Source organism: Saccostrea echinata, unplaced genomic scaffold (genome assembly GCF_033153115.1).
Source record: "Saccostrea echinata isolate AGI-Se365-2 ecotype Australia unplaced genomic scaffold, CSIRO_AGI_Sech_v1 ptg000054l, whole genome shotgun sequence".
Taxonomy (NCBI): Eukaryota; Metazoa; Mollusca; class Bivalvia; order Ostreida; family Ostreidae; genus Saccostrea; species Saccostrea echinata.
The window spans coordinates 16273204-16290378 of record NW_026889803.1 but is presented as its reverse complement, the minus strand read 5'-3'; the positions used below and the strand labels follow the sequence as shown (position 1 = coordinate 16290378).

The 17175-nt window shown below is 32.4% G+C and overlaps 4 protein-coding genes across 4 annotated transcripts in view; 3 read left to right on the top strand and 1 right to left on the bottom strand.

The window, feature by feature from the left end:
- The first annotated feature begins 940 nt into the window (after positions 1–940).
- LOC133205858 (phosphatidylinositol transfer protein 3-like) lies at positions 941–6248 on the top strand. The gene is made up of 6 exons (XM_061341745.1): positions 941–1075; positions 2046–2157; positions 3621–3724; positions 4509–4653; positions 5116–5293; positions 5489–6248. The coding sequence occupies exons 3-6, from the start codon at positions 3636–3638 to the stop codon at positions 6112–6114; spliced, it is 1038 nt and encodes a 345-aa protein (XP_061197729.1). The 5' UTR covers positions 941–1075; positions 2046–2157; positions 3621–3635; the 3' UTR covers positions 6115–6248.
- Positions 6249–7549: 1301 nt separating this feature from the next.
- LOC133172454 (heat shock 70 kDa protein 12B-like) lies at positions 7550–10089 on the top strand. Its single transcript, XM_061307337.1, has 4 exons — positions 7550–7853; positions 8182–8400; positions 8509–8659; positions 8925–10089. Exons 1-4 carry the CDS (start codon positions 7551–7553, stop codon positions 9980–9982), a joined length of 1731 nt encoding a protein of 576 aa, XP_061163321.1. The 5' UTR covers position 7550; the 3' UTR covers positions 9983–10089.
- A 4098-nt stretch (positions 10090–14187) lies between these two features.
- LOC133171679 (uncharacterized) lies at positions 14188–16003 on the top strand. The gene is made up of 5 exons (XM_061306463.1): positions 14188–14283; positions 14483–14579; positions 14745–14876; positions 15520–15584; positions 15686–16003. Exons 1-5 carry the CDS (start codon positions 14188–14190, stop codon positions 15884–15886), a joined length of 591 nt encoding a protein of 196 aa, XP_061162447.1. The 3' UTR covers positions 15887–16003.
- An 871-nt stretch (positions 16004–16874) lies between these two features.
- The window catches only part of LOC133204665 (uncharacterized), a 48260-nt gene continuing 47959 nt past the window's right edge, over positions 16875–17175 (bottom strand). Inside the window, exon 33 of the mRNA XM_061340412.1 lies at positions 16875–17065. Within this exon, the coding sequence (XP_061196396.1) occupies positions 16892–17065 (174 nt within the window). The 3' untranslated portion in view covers positions 16875–16891. The remainder of the gene's footprint in view (positions 17066–17175) is intronic.

Sequence of the window (17175 nt, the reverse complement as noted above, 5' to 3'; positions counted from 1 at the left end):
AATCCACTTGATTGTTTGTATAAATAAGAAAAAAAAAAATAAATTGCTCCATTCGAGGATCGAACCAAAATTTTTTCGAATCCTTAGTTCGCTGGACTAGTAACGCATACTAAGTACTGAGCTATCATTGCTACACAAACACTCCGGCATTTAAAATGACAAAGAAGCAACGCATTTACACATTGGTATTTTTTGGAAAAAGTTCATTTTTTATAGTCTCTGGGTCTTCTCTCCATTTTTTACAAATGTTTGTTCGTTCCTTTGAATACAAATGCACACAAATGTCTTTTTAAAATCGTGGAGAGATGACCCAGAGATAAATTTTTAGAAAAACGTGTTTAAAAATGTAATATTTTGTAGCAAATGACGCATCTAGCCATGTTTCAAATTATTTTTAAGGAAATCAAAACACACTATTGGGAAAATGTTACCTTTCCTATTACATAGGAACATGATAAATCAAAAGAATGTTAAAATTTAATTTTACAGTGCAATAAAATTTTCACTTTTCAAGTGCGCCCCGATACCTGCCGAATGTCAATCAAAAGCGCCCTCGTTCTTTGATAAAGCTTTTATATATCGCAAAAACTTCCAAATACTTCTATTTCTTAAATGGAAGAATGTCCGTAAGAAGACAGTGTAAAAATTAAGTTGAAGTTTCGCAAGTTCCGATTTTTAACAATCCTACATACATGTATTAATATAAAAATACGGCCTTGAAATATTTCTAATTATATAGCTATACATGATATTCTACTTCGCAATACACAAATATAAATATGATTATTAATTCACTTCTGAGGTAAAGAATGTTACTACTCAATCACGATAAATAGGAATCATACGAGCGGAAAAAAAACCTGGAAAACATCCAGTAGACAAGAGCTGCATCTCGTACTTGCCACGTGAAATATCGATTAGAAGCTGAGTAATCGGTCTTTACCAGCGCAACTATATACTGTTATAAAGTGGTCATATGTGAACTTTGTGAAGTTTAGCAGTTGCTACCATATGTGAAATTACTGCGAAGGTTGATAAGATAATAACGCCTAGGGAGAATTTTATTTTTGTACAGGTGAGCATTTATTAATTTTTTGTCTATCGTATAGTAAGACATATGTCTGTTTCAATCATTTAAGCTACTATCACTTAATCTTATTGAAATCGTATTATGCTTTTAGAAAAGATCTTGAAACTGAAAATATATTTATACATGTACGAATTTCTGTGTCCAGAACACATACATACCCCAGGGTAATGATTTGTTGGTTCAGCTCTGATGAATACAACCCCATAGTGACCCATTCCTAATTGTAAAATTTAACCTTCGAAGTAAAGCTTTTAATGGGATGTGAATAAGAAAATTATCGCGAATGTATTACACCGTGTCTGTAAATGGTCACTGTTTAGCATACTAAAAAGTCATGGGGTTTTTAGACGATTAATGATGTTTGTAAGTACATATTCAAAGGGCAAAAAAACACAATCATGCATATACCTGGTGCAGTAGTAATCTGTTTTAAAAGACAAATAAAGGTACGTAAAGATAGTGTAGCAAAGTGCGTCAACCTCGGTTAAAAGATGCACACAATCAATGCCGATGAGCAGCAGGTAAGTGTTGTTTATAATTTCCTGTTTTTGGTTTGTTTGTTTTTAATTTATTATTACATTCAGTGAGACACACATTTAAAAAAAAAAAAAACGTAAGTTGGATGATATTTGAATTATTTGTTTTATACATAAGAAATTCGAATGCTTTTAAAATTTTAAATGGCAGTGTATTTCATAATGATTAAATATTTTGCAATACCACTTTTGAAATAGAGCGTATATATGATTATTAAAACATGATATTGATATGAGCTGTTAAATTTTTGTCAGTGAACGTATAGAGCATTGCAAAATATATAAATAAATACATCGCTGAGATTACAAAACTTTTTGAAACCACAAATTAAGAAGCATGTGATTTAATTTCAAAATATTTTTTTGTCAGTATGCTTATATTTCTTTATTTGGAAATTATATATAAATTCAATCAACAGGGTTAGTCGCTTTAGGAGGAAAAGAGGAGACTTTACAAGGAAGAATTGAACAGTAACTACAAGATTTTTATGGATTTACTGACTTGGGACAGCTCATTCACTAGGAATTCATGTAAGCTTTCTTACAATCTTCACAAATTCAGTTATTCACCATGGTTATAATATATATAATATATATAATATATAAATCCTTGCAAATTCTCATGCTTGTAATATATATGTATATAAATCCTCACTAATTCATCATGAATTTAATATGCTTTCAAAAATCTTTACAAATTCACCATGACTGAAATATACATTCTCAAAGTAAAGTTCATTCAAAGATTTTCTTAATTCATGCATGTAGTGCTTAGTGCATTTCTGAGATCTGTGATTATGCAAATACAGGGATAATTCGCGTGCTTTTTGATCAAACCTTAACTGTAAATGAATTTTCTACATTTATATGTACATTTACACACAGAAAAGCTTAAAACAACATAACATGTATAATGTACTTTATGTGCATGTGAAGGATGGGTACTCAATATTTGTCTTAGGATTGAAAATGTTTATTAAGTTTTTGAAATGTTGTAGACAAACAGTGTCGTTGTCTTTAAGCTTTTGAAAACATATATGTGATAAAACAAACGAAGAAACCCTCTTTAAAGTAAAACACCTTTGAGGTATTTATTATCTGCTGGAAAAGCAATGCTAGCGATTCTGTGATTTTGCGTCATACTTAAGAACTTGTACTTGTGACGTCAACTACCAGGGCGTATGAGGGCGAGGCGGACAAACATATATCCTTGGTCTATTTTTTTTTAATGTAATCCCTAAGATAGTTTAAAAAGTAAGTATTACTTTATTTTGATAATCTAACAGTGATGAACGTAGGGGACTTTATATATAAAGGACTTTCAGATATCAAATACATATATATCTTATTGTAAATATCAGAGGATAAATTATACTGAAAGCCACATTGAGGTATGATTGTCATCGTTTTCATGCATCCATTACTGAATTCTTTATTTGTATAATCGGGTATTGTAAAGGTGAGTATATCTGTGTGTTGTTAAAATACTATTAAAAAAATTCATTCAAATGAATCATAACTTTTTTTCTGCCAAATCATTCATGTTATTGATCCCTGTGGATTTAGTTAGGTTTGACGTCCGCATTTTTTCCACAGATGTTGTATACTGTGTATAACAAGAAGAAATCTATAATCTTTCATCGAAATCATCAAATTAAAAGTGCGGTATCTTAATATGCATATGTTATCGGAATTCATACACAACTGTGCAGCAAAAATATACTAAATACTAGTGTGACACTAAGGTTTCATTAAATACTCGAAAATTCCTGTATATATAATTAATTATTAAATGTTGAATGCTACATGTATATGGAAAGGAACCCGCACCGGAGATACTTGTCATATTTTCAAACTTGTGCCCGTGATGACTATGTGAAAGAGGTCAATATTGTGAAATTCGATGTCAAAATAATAGGCTTGAACTCTTAAAAAAATACTTTAAAGCATGATTAAACAGTTAATTTTAAAGATCTTCATTACCACCTTTTCAGTTTAAGAAGACAGTAATGGAGAAATGTATAGAGACCTTAAAGGAAAGAATGAAGGATGTGGCTCCAATAGAAGGGGATGGGGATTTCTATCCAAATGATACAACGTAAGCAAAATACAGTGCATTTATTGCTTAAAATTTCAGACCCATTGCCCTTTGTAAACTAAGTGTAAATCATGTACAAGGCTTCACAATATGTCCTGAAAATTACAGTGGCATTCAAACAAATGTACATGTCTAATACATTAAAGGTTTATTGAAAAATAAGGGTAATCAACCATAATAAGTTGCATTTGATGGGCAAACGTTCAAGGCAACAGTCTGCATTAGAAAGCATTGCTAAGTAACACCCTACCAGCAATGACAATTTTATCAATTGGTTGCGATGCATCATTGGTTTTTCTCACATTGAAGAACAACTTTTATAATTCGTCATTTTGAAAGATCACCACCACTAAAACGTTTTATCGATCTAACAAACTAGATGGACTATTTATTCCATTAATTGTCCTTATAATGTCGAGAATGAAGGAGGGGAGACAATTCACAAGTTCCTAAAATAACTCAAACTCTCTTAACCTTTGATATTATAAGTAATTACATGTAAGTCTAGGACACTGTAGGATTGCAGAAATAACAGTTTGTTCCTATTGCTTGTGATGATGTTAATCCAATTTCAATATCATATTACTTCTTCAAGAGAGAGATTTTGCATTATACACGTTTAAATTATAAAAAGTTAATGACTTAAATTTTTTATTCAAACCACTTTGTACTTGAGAACAATGCATTAATACCAGTCCAAAATATGTCAAAGTGAGCATTTTGTTCCGTTCTGTTCTTTGCCTTTTTGTTAATGGTTATAATTTGTATCATTCTTTCTTTTAAGCATTGTAAGATATCTTAAGTCACGTGACTGGAATATTGATGAGGCTGAGAAATTGCTTCGGAATACAATAGAATACAGGAGGCGGCTCAACCTTATAGACATTGACTGTAGGTGGTGCCACGAGAGACCAGGGTTTCATACAATGGTAAGTAACATTCTGTTCAGATGTCATTATGACACAAACTGTTAAACATGAACATAGAAGGGTTTCTTTCTTTAGTAACGTATATAATATGTTAACTCATTCAGGGTTGTCCCTAAGACCCGGGCGCCGGGGAATTTCCCCGCCTATAATGATGTAATCCCCCGGTTATTCTGGTATTCCCCCTCAACCCCCCCCCCCCCCCGTTAGGAAGGAACCCAAAAAACCCTTCTACTTTATTAATGTCCCCTGTTATTTCAATTCTTAGGGACAACCCTGTCATTAGATCCTCCTCGTTCGGTGTTCTATCTAAAATTTCTAAAATTTTTCCATCGGAGTTTGAACTATTGAGACACTTGTTGCTTTTCCTTAAAGGCTGTAAAGGAAAAGCCTCTAAATGTTATTATTGAGTTTTACAATGCTAATTTATAAATTCATCTAAAAGTTGCAACCTCCATATTGCAGCGTCAAGTTGGATTTGATGAGAGTGGACGACCAGTGATCTATTCTAACTTCAGACAGGCGGCTACACATAGGTACAGCGCCGAGGACTCAGTAACCCACGTGTCTTATATCATAGAAAATGCCAAACTTACCATGAAACCTGGAATCAGTACTTGGGTGTTTGTGGTTGACTGCTCAGGTATATGTGCACACCTTAAGGTTCAGGCGTCGAATATATTTTAAATAGTCTAAAATCTGTTATCTATATTTTTTTTCTGAATATACCTTAAGCTTTTTCTTTTTTAAGTTCTTGATCAACTCTACATGATTAACTATTTCAGGTCACTCACAAGATCAACAAGAATTACTGTACTATGATTATCATCTTTTGCAGGTATGACACTTCCATTGTGCAATCCCAAACTTGGCTATGGAGTGACACAGATACTAGCGGATCATTACCCAGAACGGTTAGGAATGGTCATTTGTTTAAACCACAATGCAGTCTTTCACGCCGTTTGGAAAGCTATCAAAGTATTTCTACATGCAAACACTGCTTCCAAAGTGAAACTTGTTCGGCCAATGTCCAAGGTGAAAGAGACATTCCAAGAATATTTTTCGGACGAATTAACTAATTGGTTGCTGGAGGAAATAAAACTGAATAAAAAGCCCCCACTTTGTGATAGCCAGAGACAGTTCTGGGTGCGTCCAGAGAAGGAAGGATCACATGATCCACGTGGATGCCCATCTTATGTGTCCGAGTACGTAGAAAAATACCTCGAAAAGAAAGAACTATCTAAACAGCGGATACATAAGCCTTTCCCGCCCATTATTGATAGTTTGTTGGGAAAACTTTGTGATGTCACACCATGTTCTCCAATCGAAGACGTGTCTTCCAGTGACGTCAGCAGGACGAGTAGTGATGAAGGAGAGTTTGATATGGACAAGGTGGATGAAATTGAGATTCCAGACAAGTTTAAAATTGAAAGTAGTGCGTTTAAGCAAAGTTCCGTATCTTAAATCGTGTCGTTTTCTTGGATCGACAAGGAATTAAATGAAACTTGTATCCTTCAATGCAATTTTGTTGGTTGTTTACTGAGAATAATTTGTTGAATGTTGATAATATTGTAAGATTAAAAATATATGTTACTAAATGTGTTTCGTTTTTCATGAAAAATAAATCTACCACCATTTATGAGAAATAGATACACATGTGTAGTTCCAATTTAGTTTTAAAATACACATGTACAGTAGTATAGGTGCATGTATGTCCACCGATATAGAAGACACCAGTAGAGTTTCTTGAATATCCTTCTTTCTTAATTGCCACTATACATATAGATTGCATCTGTTACGTAAATGCAGAGATCAAAAACCTACTATACAGTATGGTACATTAAAAGTATACATTTGTGCAAAAGCTCGGATACATATATACCACTTGTAAAGTCGGCAGGTTCGACCATTTCCTGCAACTATAACACAGTTTTCCACAAGAATCTTGGATCCTTAATCGCAGTGCATCAAGGTATGGAAAGTTATGATTAACAATTTACAAATTAAAGGTTTATATTTGTACAATATAAGAATTACGTACCGAGTTGGAATTTGAACCCGTTGGCTTTTCATATCAAGACACAAGATGTAGAATTTTAGATGAGAGGATCCCAATATTATGTTTCAATTTTATGATATGAAACTTAAAAGCAATAGGTTACTAGTATTATTTATTTCGGTCAAAAAATTAAAGTTCCAAGTTTATATTTGTGAAAATCTCACATACACCTTTTGCACGTACAGTCGAAGTTCAGCCATTTCCTGGAACTTATTAAACAGTTTTTCATAAGAGTCTCTGATACAAAATTAATTATAACGAAGAACTCACAAGTTTACAGTCGTAGAACCCTCATGATTATCAACGGAAATGTATGAATGACTTTTTTTAGATTTGGCATTTCCTTATTAAAATTTTGTCTTTTTCTATATTTCTCATGTTTCTAATCAAGCAAATAAAAAGAGTATACTTTGTCTCTGTCATTATCTAAATTGGATTTCATAAATAGAGACAGTTATAATCAAAATCATTAGTCTAATTGTTTTTAAATCCCATCTGTAGCCCCGATTTACACACATGACCCATTTTATAGGTACATATAGTTGTCAACATTATTTAAAGATAAAGTTTAAAACGAAAGTAGGAAGCGTAACAAGTAAACACCACCAATCTGAAAGGTAAAGTATGTTTATAAGGTTTAAAGTCACAGTCATTATCTTGCAGTTCTAATATTCCATCACTGTGTATTTATGATAGTCATGTATATAGTATATATATGTGATAAATTTAGAATATTTAATATTAAGATTAAGCAAAAGAATATTGATTTATTGGCATTTATGCCTTTACTTATTACAACAATATTAATAAACCTTGATTGGCTTACAGAATTAATTTTAAAATGGAAAAATATTTTCTTGTTGCTGCCATTGACTTTGGGACCACATACTCTGGCTATGCCTTCGGAATGGTCCGTGATTTGGAGGAGGATCCAATGAAAATTCACGCTAATCAGGCTTGGGTCTCCGGACAACAAAGTCTGTTGTCCCTGAAGACCCCAACATGTTTACTACTGGATAACAATAAGAAATTCAAGTCGTTTGGATATGAGGCAGAGAACCAGTACAGCAACATCACCATGGACGAAGAGACGGAGGATTATTATTACTTTTACAGATTTAAAATGAACCTACATGAAAGTGAGGTGTGTTACATGTCTTCAATAATAAGAAGCAATAAATTAACGTTATATCTCCATATCATTTCTTTTTTGAAACAATTCTTATTTATTTGAGCTTTGAAAGCATTTAAACAAGGTCGTAGTTGGTAGCATTTACTTCAACACACTCTATCTCTCTTTGTGTGTGTGTGTGTGTGTGTGTGTGTGTAAGCAGATGGACAGATTTATGAATGTATATCCGATGCCATATATATACTTCATAGAAAAACACTTGTTTTTTCTGACATGCACATCATGCCTTATAAAAACATGCGTTCATAGTAACGTTCTATCTGATTCAATTCAATTTCAGGAGTCATTAGAAAACCTGAAAATAAAAGACGCCAGTGGAAAGAAGCTACCCGCAATGACAGTCTTTTCTCTTTCCATCAAAGCCCTGAAAGACCATTTACTTGATCTTCTAGATACCAGAGGTACAACTCTGAAGGCAGACGAAGTACTGTGGGTACTTACAGTACCTGCAATCTGGTCAGATTCCGCCAAAATGTTCATGAGGAAAGCAGCCAAGAAGGTATTCATTGAATTCAATAATAAATACTGATATAGAAATAAATATAGAGGATTTATTGTGAATATAATGTAATTGATAAACTAAGATGATTTTATTTATTTTTCTAAGGCGGGGATAAAAGATAATTGTTTGAAGCTCGCTTTGGAACCCGAGGCAGCATCTATTCATTGTCAACACATTCATGTGGATCGTACAAAAGGACAGCGAGGTTTTGGTGTATCCGCTGTGGGTACTAGATATATGGTCATAGATCTTGGGGGTAAGCTGTGCGTGAGTTAAAACAAATGATGAGAGAGATGTAAGCCTCCATAGGAATGTTAACTTGTCTTTAATGAATCTAAGAGGGATTTTTTTAAAGAAGGATTGAATCCTTACTCTAATGGTCACGACTATGTACTGGTGGTCAAATATCCATAATAAAAGCAAATATCATACCAGGTTTTCCCTTTTGACATTTTTTCCTAATAATTCTGCAAAAATCAACCATGTCAGATAAATTTCAAAACCTGTGTAATTTTTCCCAGGAGGAACTGCCGACATAACATGTCATGAGAAGTTGGATGATGATTTTCTGAAGGAGCTGTATAAAGCCAGTGGAGGGGCATGTGGAGGTACGGCAATGGACGCTAAAGTTCTTGGCGTAATCAGGGAAATCGTGGGAGAGTCGGTCTTTAATGAATTCAGAAGAGTCCATGTGGAAGGATATATGGATCTACTGCGGGAAATTGAAGTCTTCAAACGAAATATTAAACCTGAGAGTGATGGAAAAATCAATATGACCATACCATACGTTTCCCTCCAAGAACTTTGCTCCATCAAGTTAAATAAAAGTTTTAAAGAATTGCTTGCAGTTTCTTCCGTGTCCAACGATATATCTCTTACGGGGAACAAGCTTCGTTTCAGTGCAGATTTTGCAAAACAACTTTTCACATCTATTACTGATCAGATTGTGGAGTATATAAGGCTCATTTTAATGCAACCGGAAGTGCAAAACATAAATAGGTTCTTACTGGTCGGTGGTTTCTCAGAGAGTCCCATGGTGCAACATGCCATCAAGGCGAACTTTCCTGATAAACGTCTTATAATTCCTCAAGAGGCTGGCTTAGCCGTATTGAAAGGTGCTGTTTTGTTTGGTCATCGACCAAAAACGATCAAAAGCAGGGTGATCAAATATTCCTACGGCGTAAAAACCACACCAGTATTTGATCCAATGGTTCATGACCCCAAACGAAGATGTATTATTGACGGAGTTGATCGATGTCAGAATGTTTTTAGCTGTTTTATGAAATCAGGCACCGCTGTTGAAGTGGAACACGAAATAGAGAAGAAGTACCAAACCAATGAAGTATTTCAGCAAACTGTTCCACTTGAATTGTTCTTCTCAATAAAAGAGGATCCAAAATATATTGACGAACCTTGTGTGCAAAAACTGTGGAAAATGGATATAAACATCCCACATCCATGTGAAAATCCACGAAAGGTTAAAGTTCTGTACATTTTTGGTGATACCGAATTAAGAGTGACTGCTGTAGAAATGGATACAGGGACACCATGTGAAGCCACAATTGGTGGAATATGTTAAACTGAATATAGCTAGGAAATTTCAAGATAACACATCAATTTGTGTTGTTTTAGGGTATTTTATGTGGTGTTCGATTTTGTTTTGCTTCTTTCAATGAATTGGTTCTGGTCTGGTGTAAAATAAAAACAAAATGAGTGTTTTAATGGCGTTGTCATGTGACCAAATGTGGGGTATTTTTGGTGAGAAATTAACTTTATCTGTAAGAAAAATAACAAAGGTCTACAATGAGATAAAACCGCATTGCTTAAAATGAAATTAACATCAGATTTTGTCATCTTCACCGCAAACATGGAATTCGAGGTCAATGCAAGATACGGTCCATGCAATGATGAGGAAATTATAAATAATCGAGTTAGCAGCAACACCAAATAGTCGTTAAAGTTCTGTTCAAAAGAACATTTCTTTATTGACAAAGCAAGGTTAAAGCCGATGAATTTCGGGGAAAAAACTTTTATTGTAAAGCTCAAAAAGGAGATGGAACAATATATGCTAGATCTACTATAATATTGATGTGAATTTGATTACAGAGATTCTACGTCTTTGTAAAATCTATAAAGTGGGTCAATTAAAATGACAGAGAATTTAAAGCCACTAATATCAAGTTCAGCGCATGTTTGGTGAAAATAATAGACACGTACGTATAACTAATGCAAATGTGAAGAAAAAAACTTCATGAGACTCCTGTTTTTGTTACTAAATTTCAGTAATTTACATTGATATTGATTTATATTGATACCAGTATATTTAAGTAAAATGTGATTTAAAAAAATAGAACATACATAGCCAAGGAATTGAAAATTCACATGTAAGTACACTACACTTTAAGTTTTCTTAAAAGAAATTGTATAATTCATTTTTTACAAAAAAGTCAACAGAATGATTGAAATGGAACCTAGATAAATATGTGTCAAAATGAGGAACATTGAACTGACAGTACTAGTTTCAGATGTTTTGGAGATTTATAAAAATATTCAATGCAAAAATTTAAAAGAATCAGTAGATGATTTGACCTCTATATATGACCTTGACCTTTATTGAGGCTCCTTTTAAATATGTCCAAATATCAGGTCTCTGGTATAAATGGATCAAAAGTTACTTTGCATTTAGTAACAGGCTGTCATATTGCATGTAGATGGCATAAACACATTCTAAAATGTAGGCTCTCGAATGGCCAATATATAGGATTCTCTAATTTTTTTTTGGCATAATCATGTTATTCAATTCGCGAATGGATTAAGTTTGACGTTGTACACGTTAACGTTTACGTTTCTTTTCCTTTTGAAGGATGTTGTTTTCACATATATCTAAGTATATAATACCAGAAACAAAATAAATATGAAAGAAATTTAAATTAAAAATATGCTATTTATTCCGTAAATGTACTAATTTTTGCTGTTTTCACATATATCTAAGAATATATACAAGAAACAAAAGAAATATGAAATGAATTTAAATTAAAAATATGCTATTTATTCCGTAAATGTACTAATTTTTGCTGTTTTCACGTATATTTAAATATATAATACTGCAAACAGAATAAATGAGAACTAATGGAGAAGGAATTAAAAGGAAAAATACCAAAATGTGCTTTTTAATTAGTAAATTTACTTATTTCTAATATTTTATATGTAAAGTACGTATTTTAAAATAACGGGTTATGCCATTGATGTCATTTACGGAATAAACGGAATTTTATTTAATATGTTTTTAATTTTGTTGTACTTCTAGTGTTCAAAGAAAATAACAGATACATCATCCATTTGTTATTTATTTCGTATTAGATGAAATATAAAGACGTAACATATTAATTTGTATGCCATTTACGGAATAAACGCAGTATTAAATAGCTTGTTGGGATTTCACTCTTCGTATCGAAGTGCATGTGGTAAAAACGCTAATTACAACTATTATTAAAATGTAAATTATTTGTGTTCCTTCTTTCATATTATTCAGTGTAGTGTTAAGAGTGTTCACGGTGTTCACCATCCAATTGTTTTCATGGGCCTCGTACAGTGCAAGTTTAACGTGAGTGATGTGTACTCAAATGTATAGATCAAACTTGACGTTCGTTGACGCAGTGGGCTCGAAAATGAGAAGAAAAATATATGTAATGTAGATATAAGACAAGTTTATATATACTTCCCTTTTAGACAAAAATGCAATTTACTTGCATCTGTATTATAAATTTGCAACCTCAGTCCTGATTTTTTCAAAGTTATGTATCTACTGGTTTTGATAAGTGAATCCTTACAAATTTTTAACTGACTTCAAAGTTCACTAAGAATGTGTATTATTTACGGAATAAATGGAATAGTTTGTATTTTTATATATTTACTCGTGTTAATGAATTCGCTGTCCCTGATTTGCGTTGAAAAACAGAACTTATGTCGGTATATACTCATGTTATTCAATTCACTTCATTCAATTCCTTCATTATTTTAAGAATGAAAACCCCCCAAAAAATCCAAGCCCCATTTTTTATCTGTATGACCCCCAAATAAACCCTTTTCCGGGGAAAACCTCCCCTTTCAGAGACGTTTAGAATGTTGCCTCTGTATATATATACTCATGTTATTCAATTCGCTTTCCCTGAAAAGTCAATTTAAGAGTCTTGCCTCACTATATATATACTCATGTTATTCCATTCGCTCTTAATATCTGATATATAATTAACGATTCGGTTCACTTGCGTTTTATTGAAAGGAAAAACAGAACTTGCGTCGGTATATACTCATGTTATTCAATTCGCTTCATTCAATTCCTTCATTATTTTTAAAAATGAAGATCCCCCCAAAAATCTAAGCCCCATTTTTTTTATCTGTATGACCCCCAAAGAAACCCTTTTCCGGGGAAAATCTTCCCTTTCAGAGACGTTTAGAATGTTGCCTCTGTATATATATACTCATGTTATTCAATTCGCTTTCCCTGAAAAGTCAATTTAAGTCTTGCCTCAATATATATATATACTCATGTTATTCCATTCGCTCTTAATATCTGATATGTATTATCGATTCGGTTCACTTGCTTTTTGTAGAAAGGAAAATAGAACTTGCGTCGGTATATACTCATGTTATTCAATTCGCTTCATTCAATTCCTACATTTGTTGAGAATGAAAATTCCCCCAAAAAAATCCAAGCCCCATTTTATATCTGTATGACCCCCCAAGAAACCCTTTTCCGGGGAAAATCTCCCCTTTCAGAGACGTTTAGAATGTTGCCTCTGTATATATATACTCATGTTATTCAATTCGCTTTCCCTGAAAAGTCAATTTAAGAGTCTTGCCTCACTATATATATACTCATGTTATTCCATTCGCTCTTAATATCTGATATGTATTATCGATTCGGTTCACTTGCTTTTTATAGGAAGGAAAATTGAACTTGCGTCGGTATATACTCATGTTATTCAATTCGCTTCATTCAATTCTTTCATTATTTTAAAAATGAAAATCCCCCCAAAAAATCCAAGCCCCATTTTTTATCTGCATGGCCCCCAAAGAAACCCTTTTCCGGGGAAAATCTCCCCTTTCAGAGACGTTTAGAATGTTGCCTCTGTATATATATACTCATGTTATTCAATTCGCTTACCGTGAAAAGTAAATTTAAGAGTCTTGTCTAACTGTATAATTCTTTTTATCATTTTATTAATGCTTTTTATCATTAAAATCAGTTTTATAAATGTAATGAGGTTACGTGTACAACGTCAAACTTATTCCATTCGCGAATTGAATAACATGATTATGCCTTGACATTATAGTAATATTATTCTTTTATTCTAGTGTACTTATATAAGAAATTAGTTAAAAACAGATTTCATGGGTGTTTGTACTACCTTAATATTGTTCCAACTTGCGCAAGCTGCACTATTTTTCATAACAGCTAGGGAAGTCTGTCGTTAATTTTTAATTTATTTAATAATTGAGCAAATGGTAATAGTTTGAAAATCAAGTGACAAAGACATTTTCTGACATAGTTTCAGTCTATATTAATTTTTCAGGTATTTATAATTTGAAAATAACGTAAGCACATTTCCAAATCATCGTTTAAATTAACGGGAATGTATGAGTCTCAGTTCCCTCGATTTATTTTGGAAATATTGATTGCGTCATAATAACATTGCGTCATAGTACACTGACGTCACAAAGGTTGCGAACCATTCTTGTGTTTTGTGTTCAAAGACTTGGGAGAGATTGTAAATGCAAAAAATGGACAAACTTGGAAACAAGGCATTTGAGCAGCGTTTAAGAGCGAGCTTGTTAGATTACGTGTCCAAAACAAACGCACGGACAATGACACCAGTGGTAAGCTTCAATTATCGTAAAATGCTTTCTGATTAACATGTTATATTGCTTTTTTTTTATTTGCAGCCACTGAGGATATGAATAAAAATTACAAAATGCAAAATAAACTTGTTAGAAATGAAATCTATCAAAAGATGAAGAATTTATTTCAATGATCAGGGAAAAAAACTTGTTTATTTTTTTTTTTTCATGCTTCCAGAGAAGGAATATTCTTCAAATCCTAATATTCCTATATGGTAAAAAGACAACAAAGACAGATGATAGATTTTCATATTCCACCAACAATGAGGTCGCTGGTAAGATAATGATACAACCCACCTTCCCTAGATTTTACAAGTACCAGTCGAGTGTACTACAATGTACATGTACAGTGAAATACTCATAAGATCACTTAACATTTCATTATTATATTATTTTATTCGTTCATATTTATGTATTTATTTATTTATTAATATTTATAGATCAACAAAAGAAATACATTTTGTTTGCCTTCTTGTTTATGGAGGACCTTAAAAAGAATTCTGTGACAGCAACAGACCTGTGTACTCTACAAAGAATGTGGGACCAACACCTACTCCATCTGGCCAACAATGGTGTGTTATAAACACATACCGGTATATAATTCTACTTTGGAAATTGTACGATACAAACATTTAGACGTTTAAATTGTTGTGTCCTAAAAACATTTTAATTTTGTTTATATCGCCGGTGTCATAATCTACATTAAATTGGTCTATGTTGGCATCTTGCAATTTTAAATTAGACATACGCAAATTTCACAAAAGATTTAAACAATTGATTTTCCTTCTCTTTGTCTCATTTTTATTCTGATTATTATCTTGTTAGGTTTCTTTTTCTTCTTTTTTTTTTGTCACGACTGTCTTTTAATATGCTAATTATACTGCATCATGCAGCAGAAGCACACAAACACCTCTTCACAACCTTAGGAAACAAGAGGTCACGAACAAAAGTTTCCTTTTTTAAAAAACCTTTTTACATGTTATTAATCTCAAAAGCGATAAGACCAAGTATCTACATACAATGTCACACACAAGGATAACTTAAACATACATTTCTTAAAATGTTCAAAATAAAATATAAGTATTTATAAATATCACCCAAGGATGTATAGTGCATTACTCTAAAATTTTGACAAAAATAATACACTGAAATTATTCTTCTGCTAGTAGATTATTAACATTGTTTCTATTAATCAATGGCAATTTATTTATTTAGGGGAAGTAAAAGCTGCAGAAAGTTATCAAAGAATTCTGGAGGACAGCGAAGAGATAATTTTTAATGTAAGTACACTAATGAAGTTGCATGCCTTTACTTGCAAGAATTAATGTACTTTATATTTCATAATCAAGATTCAGAGACAGTTTAACTCGTATCATTACAGATAAAAAGATTTCAGTGTCAACTCTGTAAAACCAGAGCTTTCTTGGCTAAGAACAAGGACCCCCAGTCGCAGAAGTTGGGCTCCATTTTCTGCTTTAGAAAATCAAACTTGACTGAGCGGATGACAACAAAACTGAAGAAGCTGCTAGGTCAGCGTGACCCAGAGGACTTCTTCATGATTAAATTCCAGGATGTGAACTAAAGAGTGGGAAAAGAGAAACTGTAATTGACTATAAGTTTGAGACTCTTTTGTGGATCAACCATCATCAACTTTATCATCATCATTCATATTTCATCTTCACATCAAATCATCATATCATTACCACCACATCTACAAATAACTGACCATTGTAAATATTTAACATCTATATATTATCATCATCATTTTTTGTGATATCTCATTTTGATTAGGCATTTTCATGACTTTTTCTTCATTCACCTAATAACATTCATCATCATTTACTATAAGTCAACATTTTCAACATCGATAAATAAACTCATTCCTCATCCTCAAGTTTGTTTTGCTTCCATGGTAAAAATTCTAACTTTTCCAAATTTTTACTGAATTGTCTAAAAAAAAAAAATCTGATATGTTGGACTAAATAATAATATTATACTGTAATCATTAACTATAACTCTTAAGCTCTTGACTAAATTTTATAAATTTGACTGACTCAACTTATAATATGTTTGATTCTCTAGTTCTAAAGAATGAAAGAGTTGTTGAAAATTTGTCTTGTCAGCAAGTCTGATTACAAAAAACTGGAATAATGAATTCCTTGAAACATAAAACAATAAATAAATGAAGATTCTAAACTGACAGACCTTTGGTTTGGGATGACAAGATCTTGTCCTTTTTTTTCACTCTGAATGTGTGAACTTAAGAAAATCATGTGCTGGCAAATTGCAAAAGTGACAATGTGTTTTGACTTGTATTAAATACCCAATGTTTTTACCTTGCATAAACCTTTTTAATATTTATTTCGTATATAGTTCAGAAATAGTGAGAAACATTGTGGACATGTCCAAAAACAAAAAAAAAAGAAATACCGGTATATAAATAAATGATTTATATTCAAAGATCCAAAATTCAATTTTATTACATCTTTTCCTGGCTCCTTTAAATACTACATTCAAAAAACAAGAAAAGAAAGACAATTGCAGGATTTATTTAATCCATTAATAAAAAATAATTTGTCTTTACATATTAGTTTTTTGATAAATTTTGACGTTGGGCTTTAAATTTTGATACCCGTACTGGCTTCTGAATTTCCTCTGACTGGGCAGCAATTTGTGGACTACTTTCAGAAAATTTCTGCTCCTTTGCAACTGTTGGCATAGGTTCTGGAACTTTCTTCTCCACAACAACACCAGAAAATGCCTGAAGAGACAATGGTTGATAAAAACATTTAATCAATGTTAAAATTAATTTAAGTATTCTTTAATAAAAGGGAAACTGTCCACTTCTTGCATATAACCAAACAGGTAATA